This window comes from Rhinopithecus roxellana, chromosome 8 (assembly GCF_007565055.1).
Source record: "Rhinopithecus roxellana isolate Shanxi Qingling chromosome 8, ASM756505v1, whole genome shotgun sequence".
In the NCBI taxonomy this organism is placed as follows: Eukaryota; Metazoa; Chordata; class Mammalia; order Primates; family Cercopithecidae; genus Rhinopithecus; species Rhinopithecus roxellana.
Window position 1 is genome coordinate 1,202,981 of NC_044556.1, and position 16,380 is coordinate 1,219,360.

Below are 16,380 nucleotides of genomic sequence, written 5' to 3' on the forward strand. Positions count from 1 at the left end.
TGTTAGGACGGAGAGGACGAGGAGGGAAAAGAGGATGGGAGAGAAGAAGGCAAAGAGGATTCAGAGAAGGGTGAGTTTTCCTGGGGTGCCTGGTGCTAGGGTGGCTCTTCCAGGGGCTCACAGTGGGAGGGACCCAGCTGAGGGCAGGGTTGTGGAAGACATGCGGCCAGTTGGGGACCTCCCTTGTGGGCCCAGGTGTGTGCTGGCAGTGGGCTTTCTTTTGCCACCTCCACCCCCTTCCCACTCTTCCTCCTCCTTCCCAGGCGGAGGCTGTGGATGGTGGTGACCCCTGCTGAGCACATTGGTTTTGCCTTTAGATGGGGGCAGCGAGTAAAAGTGTGGGGTACCCCAGGCACACCCCCTGCCCTCGGTCCCTCAGTAACGCGCAGTTCCGAGTCCTCAGTGGCTGGTGTCCGATCTGGGACCCTCGGTGCAGTTTTTACGGCTCTGGTGTGCGTGTCCTCTCCCTTAGCGCCTCTCCAGCCCCTGTTTGGGATTCCGTGTCCCCCCACCTGAGTGATGAGCGCCAGCAGGTACCTAACAGCAAATCCAGCGTCAGCCCACTGTTGCCGCGGTGCCCGGTTGGGGGTGGGCAGGGCCATGTGAGCAGCCTCCCTGCATCCCACCACCTGGCCCCTATGAACATATGCCAGTGTCCCCACCAAGATACCCCCTCTTTGCTTTCCAGCCTCCTCCTGGCCCACTGCACAGAGAGCATGGGTATCCTGGAGAGTGGACAGGTCAGCACCTGGCCGCCACTCCTTGGGGCCTAGACCAAACCCACTCCCTGCACAGCCCAGGATACCCAGCCCTGCTCATGGCCAGAGGCCTTGCTTGGACAGCTATTCTCGATGGATCCGCTGGAGTGGACAGCGGGTGATTCAGCCAGAGGCCACAGGGCCTGCCCTGTCCTGGCAGAGCCAAATTGGTGACAGTGCCCATCTGCTCCCACAGGGGCCCTGACCACTCAGGATGAGAATGGCCAGACCAAGCGCAAGTTACAGGCAGGCAAGAAGAGTCAGGACAAGCAGAAAAAGCGGCAGCGAGACCGCATGGTGGAAAGGTAACCGGCTTCCCTCCACCCCTCTGCCTCTGCCTCGCTGTGGGGCTGCCGCCAGGAGAGCAGGGCCATAGCTCTGCCAGCTCGCCGCCCTCTGGCCTCCCCTGGGAGCCGCCACCTGCTCGGCCGTGCATGGACCCTGCTTCCCGCCAGGCCCAGCTCCCAAGGCCTGACTCATCCCCTGCCCCTCTGCGGCCGCCTGGCGACCGCTGGCGTCTGTGGGCCGAGACCTGACACCGCTCGGCACCGTTGCTCAGAAGCTCCGGCGCTAGGTCACTCGGCGCACGAACCCCAAGGTGCACTGGGGGCCTGATGCCCCTGAGGGAGGGGGCCAGCTCATCAGAGACTCAAGGTCCAAGGCGCCTGTGCCGCCCCAGCTAGCTGCCAAGAGGCCACCGCCGTGCCCAGGAGAGATGGCAGCACCTGTGGGCTGTGGCAGCCTCGGGCCTGCCCTCTGCCCTGCCCGCCGGCCCTGTCAGGCCGGGCCTGTCTGCGGCTGAGCCCTTCACGCCCCTTGGTCGGGTCTGTCTGCCCTCAGGGCTCCCGCACTGGCGCTTGCCTCCTCCGCCTCAGACTCTTGCTCTTGCTGGACCTTCCTCAGCCTCGCCGGCGCCCGGCCCCTGGGCTCTCCAGACAAAGCTGACCCCGTGGCCCAGATAAGGACGTCCGGCAGAGGTAGGGACCCGCCCCGAGGTCTCGGTGGCGGCTGGCCTCCTCCGCCCCTTGCCACGGCGGCCTGCTCCGGCCCAGGCCCCAGACCCCGGGCTTCTACTGTGGACACCAGGCCCAGACAGAGCACCTCGCCCAGGTGACTCCAGGCTGCCCTCTGGCAGGCCGGGCGGGCGCCCTCCTTCCAGCTCAGACTGGTCTCTTCTTGGAAGAGGAAGATGAGGCAGCAGGTGCCCAGGCCTGCTGCCTCCCATCCCTCCCGACACCACCCCCAAGCATTCTGAGCAGAGGATGGGCTGGGCCTTTGAGTCCCCCAGATCCCAGAAGGAAGATGCAGCACCTTTTCGGGCCCTGCCTCGGGACTGCGTACTCCACTCTGCACCTCAGGGCCACCTGGCTCACGCCAGGGCATCCTTCCTTCCGGTCCCCACCTGGGCCAAGTGCACACGCTCCTGCCCAGCCTTGGTAGCGAGGCCCTCCAGCAACTTTCCAGCGACTCGTTGCCTGTTGCAGCAGCTGCTGTCTCAGGCTTCAGCCTCCTGCCTGTGGGAAGGAAGAGCTCCTCCCCTGTCCCCTACGTTGCAGTAACTGCAGCCTGCAGACTTTCTGGCCCTTTCTACTCCCAACCCCACTGGTCCCATCCTGTACCTCTGCTGGGACCATACTTCAGAGGCCCATGAGCAAGGCCTGTTTCAGGGCTTGTGTCTGGGTTGGGTGAGGCGGCAGCACTATCCCCTGGGACACTTGCAGCCTCAGCCCCGCGTTTCCTTCCTGTGGCAGGATCCAGTTTGTGTGTTCTCTCTGCAAATACCGGACCTTCTATGAGGATGAGATGGCCAGCCATCTTGACAGCAAGTTCCACAAGGAACACTTTAAGTACGTAGGCACCAAGCTCCCTAAGCAAACGGCTGACTTTCTGCAGGTGAGCCTTGGAGTAACACAGCCACTCTTAGTTTCTTGTACCCCTGAGAACATAAGGCGGCCCACATGAACTTTCATATTCCTTGCAGGAGTACGTCACCAACAAGACCAAGAAGACAGAGGAGCTCCGAAAAACTGTGGAGGACCTTGATGGCCTCATCCAGCAAATCTACAGAGACCAGGATCTGACCCAGGGTGAGGAGATTTCCAGCCTGCTCCCACCAGGCGAGGCCTCAGCCTGCCCTCCTGATTCCCGGTGCAGGGTCAGGACACCCTTCTGTTCTCCCAGGGAAGGTCAGGAGAACAGCCTCGGCTCAGGCCCAGGTGGAAGTGGCAGGGCAAGTTGAGGAGGAGCTGGTGTGGTTTTTTTCCCTCAAACACCTGGGTCCATGTTAGGCACCTGGGCCCAGTGGTGACTCCCTCCTCCCCACTACAGAAATTGCCATGGAGCATTTTGTGAAGAAGGTGGAGGCAGCCCATTGTGCAGCCTGCGACCTCTTCATTCCCATGCAGTTTGGGATCATCCAGAAGCACCTGAAGACCATGGATCACAACCGGAACCGCAGGGTGAGTGGCCACAGTGCTCTCCCTCTGTCCTGTGGGTAGATTGAGGCCTCTGGGGAGGTTGTGCAGTTAGAACCTCTGTCTGCCCCTGAGGGACTGCAGTGGAGGCAGGAGGAAGTGAATGACATTTCCAGCCCAGTGCAGGCAGCACGGCTACGGAGAGAGGGGTGGGAGATGGGGACTCTACCTGGGAGAAGGTGACATATTCTTTGGGATATGGGAGCCTCTATGTTCATAGGGCCAGCGCCAGATTAGGTTCAGAAACCAGATGGAGATGATGCAGTGCAAGTGTTGCTGGAGGAGGGGGTTGGGCTTGAGGCTCAGGAGAGCTGTGCTGAGAGGCCTGGGCTTGTTGCTCTAGGCAGTCAAGTTTCAAGTACGGGATTAACAGGATTAGAGTTGGTGTTGAACTAGAGACTTCAGGCCTGCACCTGGGTGGGGTGGTGGGGGCCAAGGAGGAGCTGCTGCAGTCTCCAGACGAGAGGGGACCCCACCTTGGGAGTGAAGGGGAGAAGAGCAGTTGAAGGAAGGGAGCCGGAGGCTGGCATGTGGGAGTGAGCAGGAGCCTGGGGTGACTCTGGTTTCTGACTTGGGGAACTGGGAGGACAGTGGTGCTGCTGAGATTGTCAGGGAGCAGTGGGCAAGTGTGTTGTGGGGCATGGAGAACATAAGGCAAGAGAATGAGCAAATTCTGTCTCATTTTCCAGCATAGCTCCAGTGCCTAGCACAGAGGCCAAAGTAGGTCTATTTTGATTGAATGGATAACATGCTGGGTTGGAGGTGGGGGTGAAGGGGCTGTGTATCAGCGGACAGCAAAGAGGCCCAGGACCAGGTCTGGGCCAAAGAGGTGCTTGGCTGTCTTCACCCTGGAGGAGGGTGGTGGGGTTTATGAACAGATGTTAGCATCCAGCGTGAGCATGGGAAGCAGCATTTCTCCACCATTTCCCATGCTCATCACAATGCCCCTCTGGTCTTTTTCGATAGGATGATTCTGAATGGTGGACAGTGTCAGGGGTCTCTCTGGCTTGGGTGGTTGCAGAGACTCAGGATTGGGAAATGCCACCAAGAGTTCTGGGAAGAAAAGGAAAGTGTGAATTGGCTTTGGCAACAGAGAAGCTTTAGGGAACTTGCCAAAAACATTCTTATGCTAGGAACTTGTAGGGGTTAGAAGACTGCAGAGTCTGGAAACTATATGTCATTAATAAAAGTTGGAAAATCCGGCCGGGTGTGGTGGCTCACATGTGTAATCCCAGCACTTTGGGATGCCAAGGTGGACAGATCACGAGGTCAAGAGATGGAGACATTCCTAGCCAACATGGCGAAACCCTGTCTGTACTAAAAATATAAAAATTAGCTGGACGTGATGGCGGGCAACTGTAATCCTAGCTACTCGGGAGGCTGAGGCAGAAGAATTGCTTGAACCCAGGAGGCAGAGGTTGCAGTGAGCCGAGATTGTGCCAGTGCACTCTAGCCTGGCGACAGAGTGAGACTCATCACAAAAAAAAGAAAAAAAAAAAAAACGCTGGATGCAGTAGCTTATACCTGTAATCTCAGCACTTTGGGAGGCCGAGGCGGGCAGATCACGAGGTCAGGAGATCAAGACCATCCTGGCTAACACAGTGAAACCCTGTCTCTACTGAAAATACAAAGAATTAGCTGGGCGTGGTGGCGGGCGCCTATAGTCTCAGCTACTCGGGAGGCTGAGTTGGGAGAATGGTGTGAACCCGGGAGACAGAGCTTCCAGTAAGCCGAGATCGCGCCACTGCACTTCAGCCTGGGAGACAGAGCAAGACTCTTGTCTCAAAAAAAAAAAAAAAAGTTGGAAAATACAGGGCAGGTGGTAGCAAAGTATAAGCTCAAAATTGATCCTAGGGCCAGGCGCGGTGGCTCACGCCTGTACCCAGCACTTTGGGAGGCCGAGGCAGGTGGATCATGAGGTCAGGAGATCCAGACCATCTTGGCTAACACAGTGAAACCCCGTCTCTACTAAAAATACAAAAAATTAGCCGGGCATAGTGGCGGGCTCCTGTAATCCCAGCTACGCAGGAGGCTGAGGCAGGAGAATGGCGTGAACCCGGGAGGCGGAGCTTCCTGTGAGCCGAGATGGCACCACTGCACTCCAGCCTGGGTGACAGAGCGAGACTCTGTCTCAAAAAATAAATAAATAAAAATAAAAACATAAAATAATATTAGTTCTAATAGTTTTTAGTGGATTTCTTTTTTGTTGTTGTTTTGTTTTTGTTTTTTTTGAGACAGAGTCTCGCTCTGTCGCCCAGGCTGGAGTGCGTGATCTCGGCTCACTGCAAGCTTCGCCTCCTGGGTTCACGCCATTCTCCTGCCTCAGCCTCCCGAGTAGCTGGGACTACAGGCGCCCGCCACCTCGCCCGGCTAGTTTTTTGTATATTTAGTAGAGACGGGGTTTCACTTTGTTAGCCAGGATGGTCTCAATCTCCTGCTGGTGATCAGCCCGCCTCGGCCTCCCAAAGTGCTGGGATTACAGGTGTAAGCCACCGCGACCAACCTAGTTTTTAGTGGATTTCTTAGGGGTTTCTTTGTACAACATCAGTCATCTGCGAATAGAGTTCATTTTACTTCTCCTTTCCAATCTAGATTCATTTTATTTCTTTTTCTTACCTAATTGCCCTAGTTAGAACCTCCAATACAGTATTGAAAAGAAGTGGTGAAAATGGATGTCCTTGTCTTCTTTCTGATCTTACAGGGAAAGCACTAATCTTTACCATTAAGTGTGATGTCAGCTGTGGGTTTTTCATAGGTGCCTTTGACTGAGTTGAGGAAGTTCCATTCTAGTCCTGTTTTATTAAGTGTTTTATCTTAAAATGGTATTGGACTTTGTCAGATGCTTTTTCTGCCTCTGTTGAGGTGATCATGTGACTTTTGTCTCTAATTCTGTTGTTAACAGTATGTTACATTCTTTTATTTGGATATAAAACTTCTTGCATCCCTGGGATATATCCTGCTTGGTCATAGTGTGTAATTATGTTTATATATTAGATTGGTTTTGCTGGCATTTTGTTGAGAATTTTTGCATCTATATTCATGAAAGACTATTGTCTGTAGTGTTTTGGTGACATGGTTTAGGTATCAGGTTAATTAATACTGGCCTCATACAGTTAGTTGTCAATTTTCTTCCTCTTTTGGTTTCTTGGAAGAGTTTGTGAAGAACTGGCATACTAGTATTAATTCTTCAAGTGCTGCCTGGCTTTTCTTTAACTACCTTTTTTTTTTTTGAAACAGGGTCTCACTCTGTCGCCTAGGCTGGAGTGCAGTGGTGTGATCTGGGCTCACTGCAACCTCCACCTCTCGGGCTCAGGTGACCCTCGCACCTCAGCATCTCAAGTAGCTGGGACTAAAGGCATGTGCGTCATCATGCCCAGCTAGTTTTGGTAGTTTTTTGTAGAGACATGATTTTGTCATGTTACCTAGGCTGGTATCAAATTCCTGGACTCAAGTGACAAGCGATCTGCCTGCCTTGGCCTCCCAAAGTGCTGGGATTATAGGCATGAGCCACTGTGCCCAGCCTGTTTTTTTATATATTTTTAATATTATTATTTAGTTTTTTAATATTATTAATATAGCTTTTTTATATTATTAATAATTCAGTTTCCACGTGTTATAGGGTATATTCGGATATTCTGGGGTGTTTTTTTTTTTTGAGACAGAGTCTCGCTCTGTCCCCCAGGCTGGAGTGCAGTGGCTCGATCTCGGCTCACTGCAAGCTCCACCTCCTGGGTTCACGCCATTCTCCTGCCTCAGCCTCCTGAGCAGGTGGGACTACAGGCGCCCACCACCGCACCTGGCTAATTTTTTGTATTTTTAGTAGAGACAGGGTTTCACCGTGGTCTCGATCTCCTGACCTTGTGATCCGCCTGCCTCAGCCTCCCAAAGTGCTGGAGTACTGGGATTACAGGCGTGAGCCACCGCGCCCGGCCTGGGGTTTTTTAAATAGTCATTTTTAGTAATTTGTGTCTGTCTAGAAACTTCCCTTTTTTGATTTGAAAAAAAAATAGAGACAGGGTCTCGCCACTACAGGCATGAGTCACCACACCCCGCTGAGAAGTCAGCTTTTAAACTAATATTGGGGTTTCCTCATGATGATTTGTTTTTGTCTTGCTGCTTTCAAGATTTTTCCCTTGTCTTTGACTCTTGGCACCTTTATTATGTCTTTGTGCATCTCTCTGTGTTTATTCTACATAGAGTTTGTTGGACTGCCCTTTTTTTCTTTCTTTCTTTCTTTTTTTCTGAGACGGAGTCTTCCTCTGTCGCCAGGCTGGAGTGCAATGGCACAATCTCGGCTCACTGCAACCTCCACCTCCCAGGTTCAAGTGATTCCCCTGCCTCTGCCTCCTAAGTAGCTGGGATTACAGGCGCATACCACCATGCCCTGCTAATTTTTTGTATTTTAGTAGAGATGGGGTTTCACCATCTTGGCCAGGATGGTGTCAATGTCCTAACCTCGTGATCTGCCCACCTCAGCCTCCCAAAGTGCTGGGATTACAGGCGTGAGCCAGTACCCCTGGCCTAAGCTGCTTTGATGTATAGATTACAGTTTTCATCAGCCTTCCGAAGCTTTCAGCCATTGTTTCTTCAAGTATTTTGTTTTCCTACTCCTTTCTCTTTTTCCTCTTCTGATGCTCATTACCCATATGTTGGATCACTTAATAGTGTGCCATGGTTGTCTGAGACTCTGTTCATTTTTCCTCACCTTTTTCTCTTTGTTCTGCAGATTGTATAATCTCTTTCAATCCACAAGTTCACTAGTTCTTTTTCTTTTTGATCCACCCACCTCGACCTCCCAAAGTGCTGGGATTACAGGCGTGAACCACCGTGCTCAGCCAAGTTCACTAATTCTTTTTTTTAATTTTTTTATTTTTTTAATTTTTTTTTGAGACGGAGTCTAGCTCTGTCGCCCAGGCTGGATTGGAGTGCAGTGGCGCGATCTCGGCTCACTGCAAGCTCTGCCTCCAGAGTTCACGCCATTTTCCTGCATCAGCCTCCGAAGTAGCTGGGACTACAGGCGCCCGCCACCACACCCGGCTAATTTTTTGTATTTTTAGTAGAGATAGGGTTTCACCGTGTTAGCCAGGATGGTCTCAATCCCCTGACCTCGCCCACCTCGGCCTCCCAAAGTGCTGGGATTACAGGCATGAGCCACCGCACTCGGCCAAAGTTCACTAATCCTTAAATTCAAATCTGTTGAGTCCTTCAAATGGAATTTTGGTGTCCATTATTGTACTTTTCAGCTCTAAGATTTAATATGTTGTTATTATAATTTCTATCTCTGTGTTTGAATTGTTTCATGAGACAGTGTCATCATACCTTCTACTTGAGTTTTCTTTAAACATATTGATTATTGCTACTTTGAAGTCTTTGTTGAAGTTGACATCTGGTCACTGTCACAGGAAGTTTCTGTTTTCTGCTTTTTTATCTGTGCCTGGGTCAGAATTTCCTTTGGATGTCTCATAATTTTTCACTAATTTTTTTTTCTTTTTTTTTTTTTTGCGATGGAGTCTTGCTTTGTTGCCCAGGCTGGAGTGCAGTAGTGCGATCTTGGCTTACTGCAACCTCCACCTCTCGGGTTCAAGCAATTCTCCTGCCTTAGCCTCCCAAGTAGCTGGGATTATAGGCATGTGCTACCATGCCCGGCTAATTTTTGTATTCTTAGTAGAGACGGGGTTCCACCATGTTGGTCAGGCTGGTCTCGAACTCTTGACTTTGTGAGCCACCCACCTCAGCCTCCCAAAGTGCTGGGATTACTGGCGTCAGCCACTACGCCAGGCCCAACAGGGATGGTTTTTGAGGTTGTTGTTTTGAGATTTATTCTGAACCCAGGGAGTCTGTTCTTAGCTATTTTACTAGTAGTCCTGGTCCTCTCTGGTAACCTAGTTGGCCTATGGGTTAGCTAATGTCACTATCAAATCTAGCAGTCTTTCTTTTTTATGGCTGTGTAGTTGGGGCGGGGGGAGAACAAATGTATCAGTGTTTAACCCCAGTAAATACTCAGAAAGAAAAATGTCCTTTTAACTTTTTTTCTCCCTAGTTTCCTTTGTTTTTGAGTCTTGTACTTTCCAACACTCTTGCCAGTGAAGTCAGTTCCTTTGAGATTGGGAGTTTACTGATTTAAGGCCCTGCTCTTACTCTGGGCAGAATCTCTAAGCCGAGGTTCTGTGAATGGAGACAATGGAGTACCTCTCTCTGAGTGACTCTGCCACTTTAGGAGAGACATGGGAGGAGGTACAGTGGGCTGTAGGCCTCCAGTCTTGGTTTGCCTTTTCTGGCATAGGACCTCCACTTTCTGAACAAACCATGGGTATGTGAGCCCTCATATTCTTAGTGTGCCATGCCCAGGGTCAAGCCTCCATTCCACGTGTGTGTGGCTGGGTAGAAGATAGGAACCGTTCCCTCTCAGCTATACTTGTCCAGAACTTCGTCTCAGCAACAGGTAGCTGAGGGCGGGATGAGAGATACTGACACCCAGCTGGGTATAGTGGCTCATGCCTGTAATCCCAGCACTTTGGGAGGCCAAGGTGGGCAGATCACCTGAGGTCAGGAGTTCAAGACCAGCCTGGACAACATCGTGAAACCCCATCTCTGCAAAAATACAAAAATTAGCTGGGCTTGGTGGCAGGCACTTGTAATCCCAGCTACTCGGAAGGCTGAGGCAGGAGAATTGCTTGAACCTGGAAAGTAGAGGTTGCAGTGAGCCGAGATCACACCATTGCACTCTAGCTTGGGCAACCAAGAGTGCAACTCCATCTCAAAAAAAAAAAAAAAAAACCGATGCTGACATTCTGTTCCTCCTGGGAAGATATCATACCCCTCAACTGAGATGAGCCAGGTAGATGCGGGGAGACCTGTCTTCTTGACTGTACTGTCTGGAGTGGAGTTTCCATCACATTAAACTGGGGGAGGCAGGAATGCAATAGGTTGTATTTCAGACATCACAACTCTTCATTCTTCTTACTGAGTTTTAGTAGCTTTTCCTCGTTAAATCTTTCTCATTTGCTATATGTCCTTAGGAATATTTTCAGAGACTTCAAATGGTTGTTTTTTAATACTTTTCATTAGTTTCACTAGGTAGTAGTTCCAGGGAACTCCTCAGACTGCTGTGCTAGAAGTCCGTCCTCTCAAATTAATATTTAGGAAGCTTCTTAAACCTTAATTCCAAAACACTGATAAAGATGATACCAAAATGAAACTGTAGATTAGTTAGATTAGTTTACTATTATTAAAGATACGAAAGTAGGCTGGATATAGAGACTTACACCTGTAATCCCAGCACTTTGGGAGACTGAGGTGGAGGATCATTTGAGCTCAGGAGTTCGAGACCAGCCTGAGCAATATAGTGAGACCCTGGGTCTATAAAATTAAAAATAAAAAAATTAGCCAGGTACTGGGGCATGTGGTCCCAGCTACTTGGGAGGCTGAGATGGGAGGATCGCCTGAGCCCAGCAGGTTGAGGCTGCAATGAGCTGTGCATGCCACTGCATTCCAGCTGGGGCAACAGAGCAAGACTGACTCAAAAAAATAAAGTGCTAAATAAAATATTAGTAATTATCAATCTAGTAGTGATCCCTACGTAAGACACATTATAAGTGAGGTTTGTTTCTGGAATGGAGAGATGGCTCCATAAGAAATCTAGCAACACTTGCTGTGCGCGGTGGCTCACGCCTGTAATCCCAGCACTTTGGGAGGCCGAGGCAGGCAGATCATGAGGTCAGGAGATCGAGACCATCCTGGCTAACACACTGAAACCCCATCTCTACTAAAAATACAAAAAATTAGCCAGTCATGTTGGTGGGCGCCTGTAGTTCCAGCTACTCGGGAGGCTGAGGCAGGAGAATGGTGTGAACCCGGGAGGGAGAGCTTGCAGTGAGCTGAGATCGCGCCACTGCACTCCAGCCTGGGCGACAAAGCGAGACTCTGTGTCAAAAAGAAAAAGAAAAAGAAATCTAGCAACATTATTGTGCAAACTCTCTTTTCTCTTCATGTGCAAATAATGAGATTATGCTCTTAGAAAAGCTGAATGAATCCCACCAAAATGTTCTTGGAATTTATAGAATTTGGTAAGGGGATGGGATTCAAAATAGCATACAAAAAGTAGTAGTGTTTCTCTATTCTAGTACTAACCAGTTAGAAATTTAAATGGGGGAAAAAAAGCGCTACTTAAAATAACCACACAATGTATGAAATAGCTAAGAATAGAGATTTAAGAAGAAAGACTTGAGGGCCAGGCACGGTGGCTCATGCCTGTAATTCCAGCACTTTGGGAAGCCGAGATGGGTGGATTGCCTGAGGTCAGGAGTTTGAGACCAGCCTGGCCAACGTAGTAAAACCCTGTCTCTACTAAAAATACAAAAAATTAGCTGGGCATGGTGGTGGGCGCCTGTAATCCCAGCTACTCAGGAGGCTGAGGCAGGAGAATCGCTTGAACCTGGGAGGTGGAGGTTGCAGTGAGCCAAGATTACACCACTGCACTCCAACCTGGGCAACAAGAGCAAAACTCTGTCTCAAAAAAAAAAAAGAAGAAGAAAGGCTTGAGATCTTTAAGAACTACAAATACTCCAAGGATATGAATAAGACCTTAATGAATAGAGGAATGTTCTGTGTTCTTAAATGGGTGGTTTAATAGTGAAACAAAACGAAAACCAGTTCTCTCCAAATTAATATAGACAGCACAGTTCTCGTCAAAACCTCAGTCGGGGAGTAGGACTGAATGAAATGATTTTAAAGTTTTACATTGTAGAATTCAGTCTAACAATAGTTGAGAGATTGATTTCAAAAATATTAAAACTACAAAGCTTCTGCAATTAAAAAACAAAAAAAGTGATATTAACACAGTAATGAAACAGTGGAACCATAATAGAGAGTCTAGCAAAAGATCCCAGTATGTTTCAGACTTAGTAATTTGTTGAAGTTAGTACAGATATCTTATCTGAAACCTTAGGGCCAGATGCCTCAGAATTAATTTTTGGGCTTCAGAAAGCCAATATGCAAGGCTGGACACAGTGGCTCACACCTGCAATCCCAGCACTTTGGGAGGCTTGAGGTGGGAGAATTGCTTGAGCCCTGGAGCTCCTGACCATAGTGAGACCTCGTCTCTACAAAAAAATAAAAAATTAGCCAAGCATGGTGGCTATAGTCCCAGCTACTCAAGAGGCTAGAGTGGGAAGATCACTTGAGCCCAGGAGTTTGAGGCTACAGTTAGCCATGATCACACAATGGCAGTGCAGCCTGGGCAACAGAGTGAGACCCCTATCTCTAAAATAAAATTAAAAGAAAGACAATATGGTATTAGCACTAACCTCTCCAAAAGGATCTGGGGAAAGTGCCTTGTAGATGAGTCATGAATAATTCTTCACATGACATGTATATAAATGGAATAAATAAAAATGTAGCCGGGCTCGGTGGCTAAAGCCTGTAATCCCAGCACTTTGGGAGGCCGAGACGGGCGGATCACGAGGTCAGGAGATCGAGACCATCCTGGCTAACACAGTGAAACCGCGTCTCTACTAAAACATACAAAAAACTAGCCAGGCGAGGTGGCGGGCGCCTGTAGTCCCAGCTACGTGGGAGGCTGAGGCAGGAGAATGGCGTAAACCCGGGAGGCGGAGCTTGCAGTGAGCTGAGATCCGGCCACTGCACCCCAGCCCGGGCGACAGACCAAGACTCCGTCTCAAAAAAAAAAAAAAAAAAAAAAATGTAATGTCAGTTCATATTTAGCCACCAAAGGAATTTTGGGGGAAAATGTTTTCTAGAGCCTTTTGGATTTCCAGTTTATAGATAAGGGATTATAGACCTATATGCCAATTTGGTAGGGAAATAATGGTTTGTTTTGTACATTTCTGTAAAAGAAAATTTTGGACCCTCTACCTCATAACATACATAGATTGAGTTCATCCTTCATCTGAAAATCTGAAACGCTCTGAAATCCAAAACCTTTTTTTTTTTTTTTTTTAAGAGATTGAGTCTTGCCGTGTTGTGCAGGATGGAGTGCAGTGGCTGGTCACAAGTGAAATCATTGCACACTATAGCCTTGATCCTGAACTCAAGCGATCCTCCTGCATCAGCTTCATGAGAGTAGCTGAGACTACAGGCACAAGCCACTGTGCCCAGTAAAATCTGACTTTTTCAGCACAGACATGACAAAGTAAATGCTCATTGAAGCATTTCAGATTTTGGGTTTTTTGGAGTAGGGATGCTCACCTGGTAAGTATAATGCAAATATTCCAAAATCTGAAAGACTTCTGGTCATAAGCACTTTGGATAAGGGATACTCAATCTGTATCAAATTCTAGAAAATGTGGCCTGGCGTGGTGGCTCATGCCTGTAATCCTAGCACTTTGGGAAGCTAAGATGGGTGGAGGTCGTGAGCTCAGGAGCTCAAGACCAGCCTGGGCAACATAGGAAAATACTGTATCTACTAAAAATACAAAAAATTAGCTGGGTGTGGTGGTGCATGCCTGTAGTCCTAGCTACTCAGGAGGCTGAGGCATGCGAATTGCCTAAACCCAGAAGGCGGAGGTTGCAGTGAGCTGAGAGCCCCTGCACTCCAGCTTGGGTGACAGAGCGAGACTGTCTTAAAAAAAAAAAAGAAAATTTAAATGTGAAAAATAAAACCAAGATGAGAAAATAGTTAGAAAATCACAAACTCTGGGCGGGTGGTCCAGTGTGCTTACCAGAGCACTCAGTTGCCGGCGGACAGGGAAATGCCGTGGGAAGCAGCAGCACAGATTCTTCTGTCTTTCATCCACAGCAAAAATACCCAACAGTGACAACATCCAGTGCTGATGGGCAGGCAGGAGGACCAGGTCATTGTTTTAACACAGGTGGAAGAAGCATGACTTGGAAATGTTTTGCAGTTAATTGGGTACTATCACTTTGAAACCAAACCTGGTTAGAATTAAAAGCACCAGCATGGAAGTGTACAGGTTTATTCTGTTGTTGCTGGGTTATTGTGGAGAAAATGTGGAAACAATATAAATGTGCCTCAGTTGGGAGAATTTATGGTGTGGTCATCTGGGCATCTAGAGCCAAGAGGATAAAGTGTTGGCAAGTGAGAAGGAGTCACTGAGGAACGGTCTATAGTAGTATCCTAATTGTGTATCTTTAGTTTGTTATGAGCATGTATGATGTCTGTTAATATTTTCCTCCAGTAGTAGAGAAAACGTGCTAAGGAAAAAAAAATGAAGATGGAGAGAGTAGAAGCAGCAAGTGAGAAGGCTTTCTGAAACATGTAAATGGAGTGGGCGGGACTCAGTGGGCTCTCCCACCCCGCCAAAAATATCCTCCTTTTAGCTTATGGTTTTTATAATGATCAAAGTGAGATTTGCCTGTACTCCCACCATGAGGAAATGGCCCCGCATACTGACGGAAATCCTTCCAGACAAACTGGCTCTGGCATGCTTTGCAGGCAGTACTATATTATACACCTTTCTTTTTTCTTTTTTTTTTTTTTTGAGACGGAGTCTTGGTCTGTCGCCCGGGCTGGGGTGTAGCGGCCGGATCTCAGCTCACTGCAATCTCCGCTTCCCGGGTTTACGCCATTCTCCTGCCTCAGCCTCCCGAGTAGCTGGGACTACAGGCGCCCGCCACCTCGCCCGGCTAGTTTTTTGTATTTTTTAGTAGAGACGGGGTTTCACCGTGTTAGCCAGGATGGTCTCGATCTCCTGACGTCGTGATCCGCCCGTCTCGGCCTCCCAAAGTGTTGGGATTACAGGCTTGAGCCACCGCGCCGGCCTATTATACACCTTTCTTATGCCGGCGGAGAGATGAGCCCGATTTGAAGGGCTGCATGACGTTCTTTTGAATGTACAATTTATTTAACCTTTTCTGCACTGAGGAACGTTTAAGTTCAATCAGTGTGCACGTATGTTTCCAGTTCTTAACTTTAGGATAGGTTCTGGGAAGGGATTAATGAAACAGATTTTTACTTTTCATACATTCTGTCAAACTGCTTTCTAAAAAATATGGAAACAGTTGATCCTCCCACCAGCAGAGAAGTGTCTCTTCAGCCTTGCATGACTGGGAATAATTCTTCATTCTTGGAATTCTGTGGGTTAAAAAGACATGTTTGATTAAATATCTGTTCCTGCTTTTGTACCCTCCCCGTTGGTCCCAAAGTGCTCCTTGCCTATTAGCCTAGTTGGCACTTTGTTACGGGTTGCACCTTTGGCTCTTAGTTTCTTAATTTGTTCACTGCTTACAGCTTTTTTGTAAGCAAATCAGATTTGTGTAATACAGCCGTAAAGATATATAGAGATCTATAGTTCTGTATTTTTAATTACCTACACTAAGTGTGGTGTGGAAGGAGAAGGAATTTGAACAAAGACCAGATAGGTTGTGGTTCCATGCTTGTAGAGTTGGTGGGGCTGCGCTCCGGGTGGAAGCGTGGGTGCAGGGGCAGGGGGGCGTCCCTCTAAACTGGCAGGGTCGGGGCGGGAACTTGTAGGGCAGTCAGAGCAGCCTCTCCAGCCCCTTCTGCCCTGCCCGCAGCTCATGATGGAGCAGTCCAAGAAGTCCTCGCTCATGGTGGCCCGCAGTATTCTCAACAACAAGCTCATCAGCAAGAAGCTGGAGCGCTACCTGAAGGTGAGGCGCTGGTCCTGGCCTGGGCTTGTCCCCACCTCAGTCCCTGCCTGTGCTCCCTCCCTTCAGTGTCCGCGCCCCTCCCACAGGGCGAGAACCCTTTCACCGACAACCCCGAGGAGGAGAAGGAGCAGGAGGAGGCTGAGGGCGGTGCCCTGGACGAGGGGGCACAGGGCGAAGCGGCAGGGGTCTCGGAGGGTGCAGAGGGCGCGCCGGCGCAGCCTCCCGTGCCCCCAGAGCCAGTCCCCGGGGCCGTGTCGCCGCCACCGCCGCCGCCCCCAGAGGAGGAGGAGGAGGGCGCCGTGCCCTTGCTGGGAGGGGCGCTGCAACGCCAGATCCGCGGCATCCCGGGCCTCGACGTGGAGGACGACGAGGAGGGCGGTGGGGGCGTCCCGTGACCCGAGCTCGGGGCGGGCGGGGCCCGCGTGGCCGAAGCTGGAAGCCAAACCTAATAAAGTTTTCCCATCCCACCTCCCGGTTTCTCTGTTACGGTGCCGCGCGGGCGGGGCGGGGCGGGGCGGGGCGCGGGCTGAGAGGCGGGGGGCGCATGCGCGTGGGCT

At 49.8% G+C, this 16,380-nt stretch overlaps 1 protein-coding gene across 2 annotated transcripts in view; it reads left to right on the forward strand.

Annotated features, from left to right (window-relative positions):
- The window catches only part of AKAP8L (A-kinase anchoring protein 8 like), a 36,088-nt gene extending 19,798 nt beyond the window's left edge, over nucleotides 1-16,290 (forward strand). Inside the window, exons 9-15 of one of the 2 annotated variants that reach the window (XM_010361536.2) lie at nucleotides 7-70; nucleotides 955-1,063; nucleotides 2,510-2,651; nucleotides 2,740-2,845; nucleotides 3,087-3,217; nucleotides 15,728-15,823; nucleotides 15,910-16,218. In XM_010361536.2, the coding sequence (XP_010359838.1) occupies nucleotides 7-70; nucleotides 955-1,063; nucleotides 2,510-2,651; nucleotides 2,740-2,845; nucleotides 3,087-3,217; nucleotides 15,728-15,823; nucleotides 15,910-16,218 (957 nt within the window). Of the gene's footprint in view, nucleotides 1-6; nucleotides 71-954; nucleotides 1,064-2,509; nucleotides 2,652-2,739; nucleotides 2,846-3,086; nucleotides 3,218-15,727; nucleotides 15,824-15,909 lie in introns of both variants that reach the window. The other variant, XM_010361535.2, reaches the window with a different exon arrangement.
- The last annotated feature ends 90 nt before the right edge of the window (nucleotides 16,291-16,380 follow it).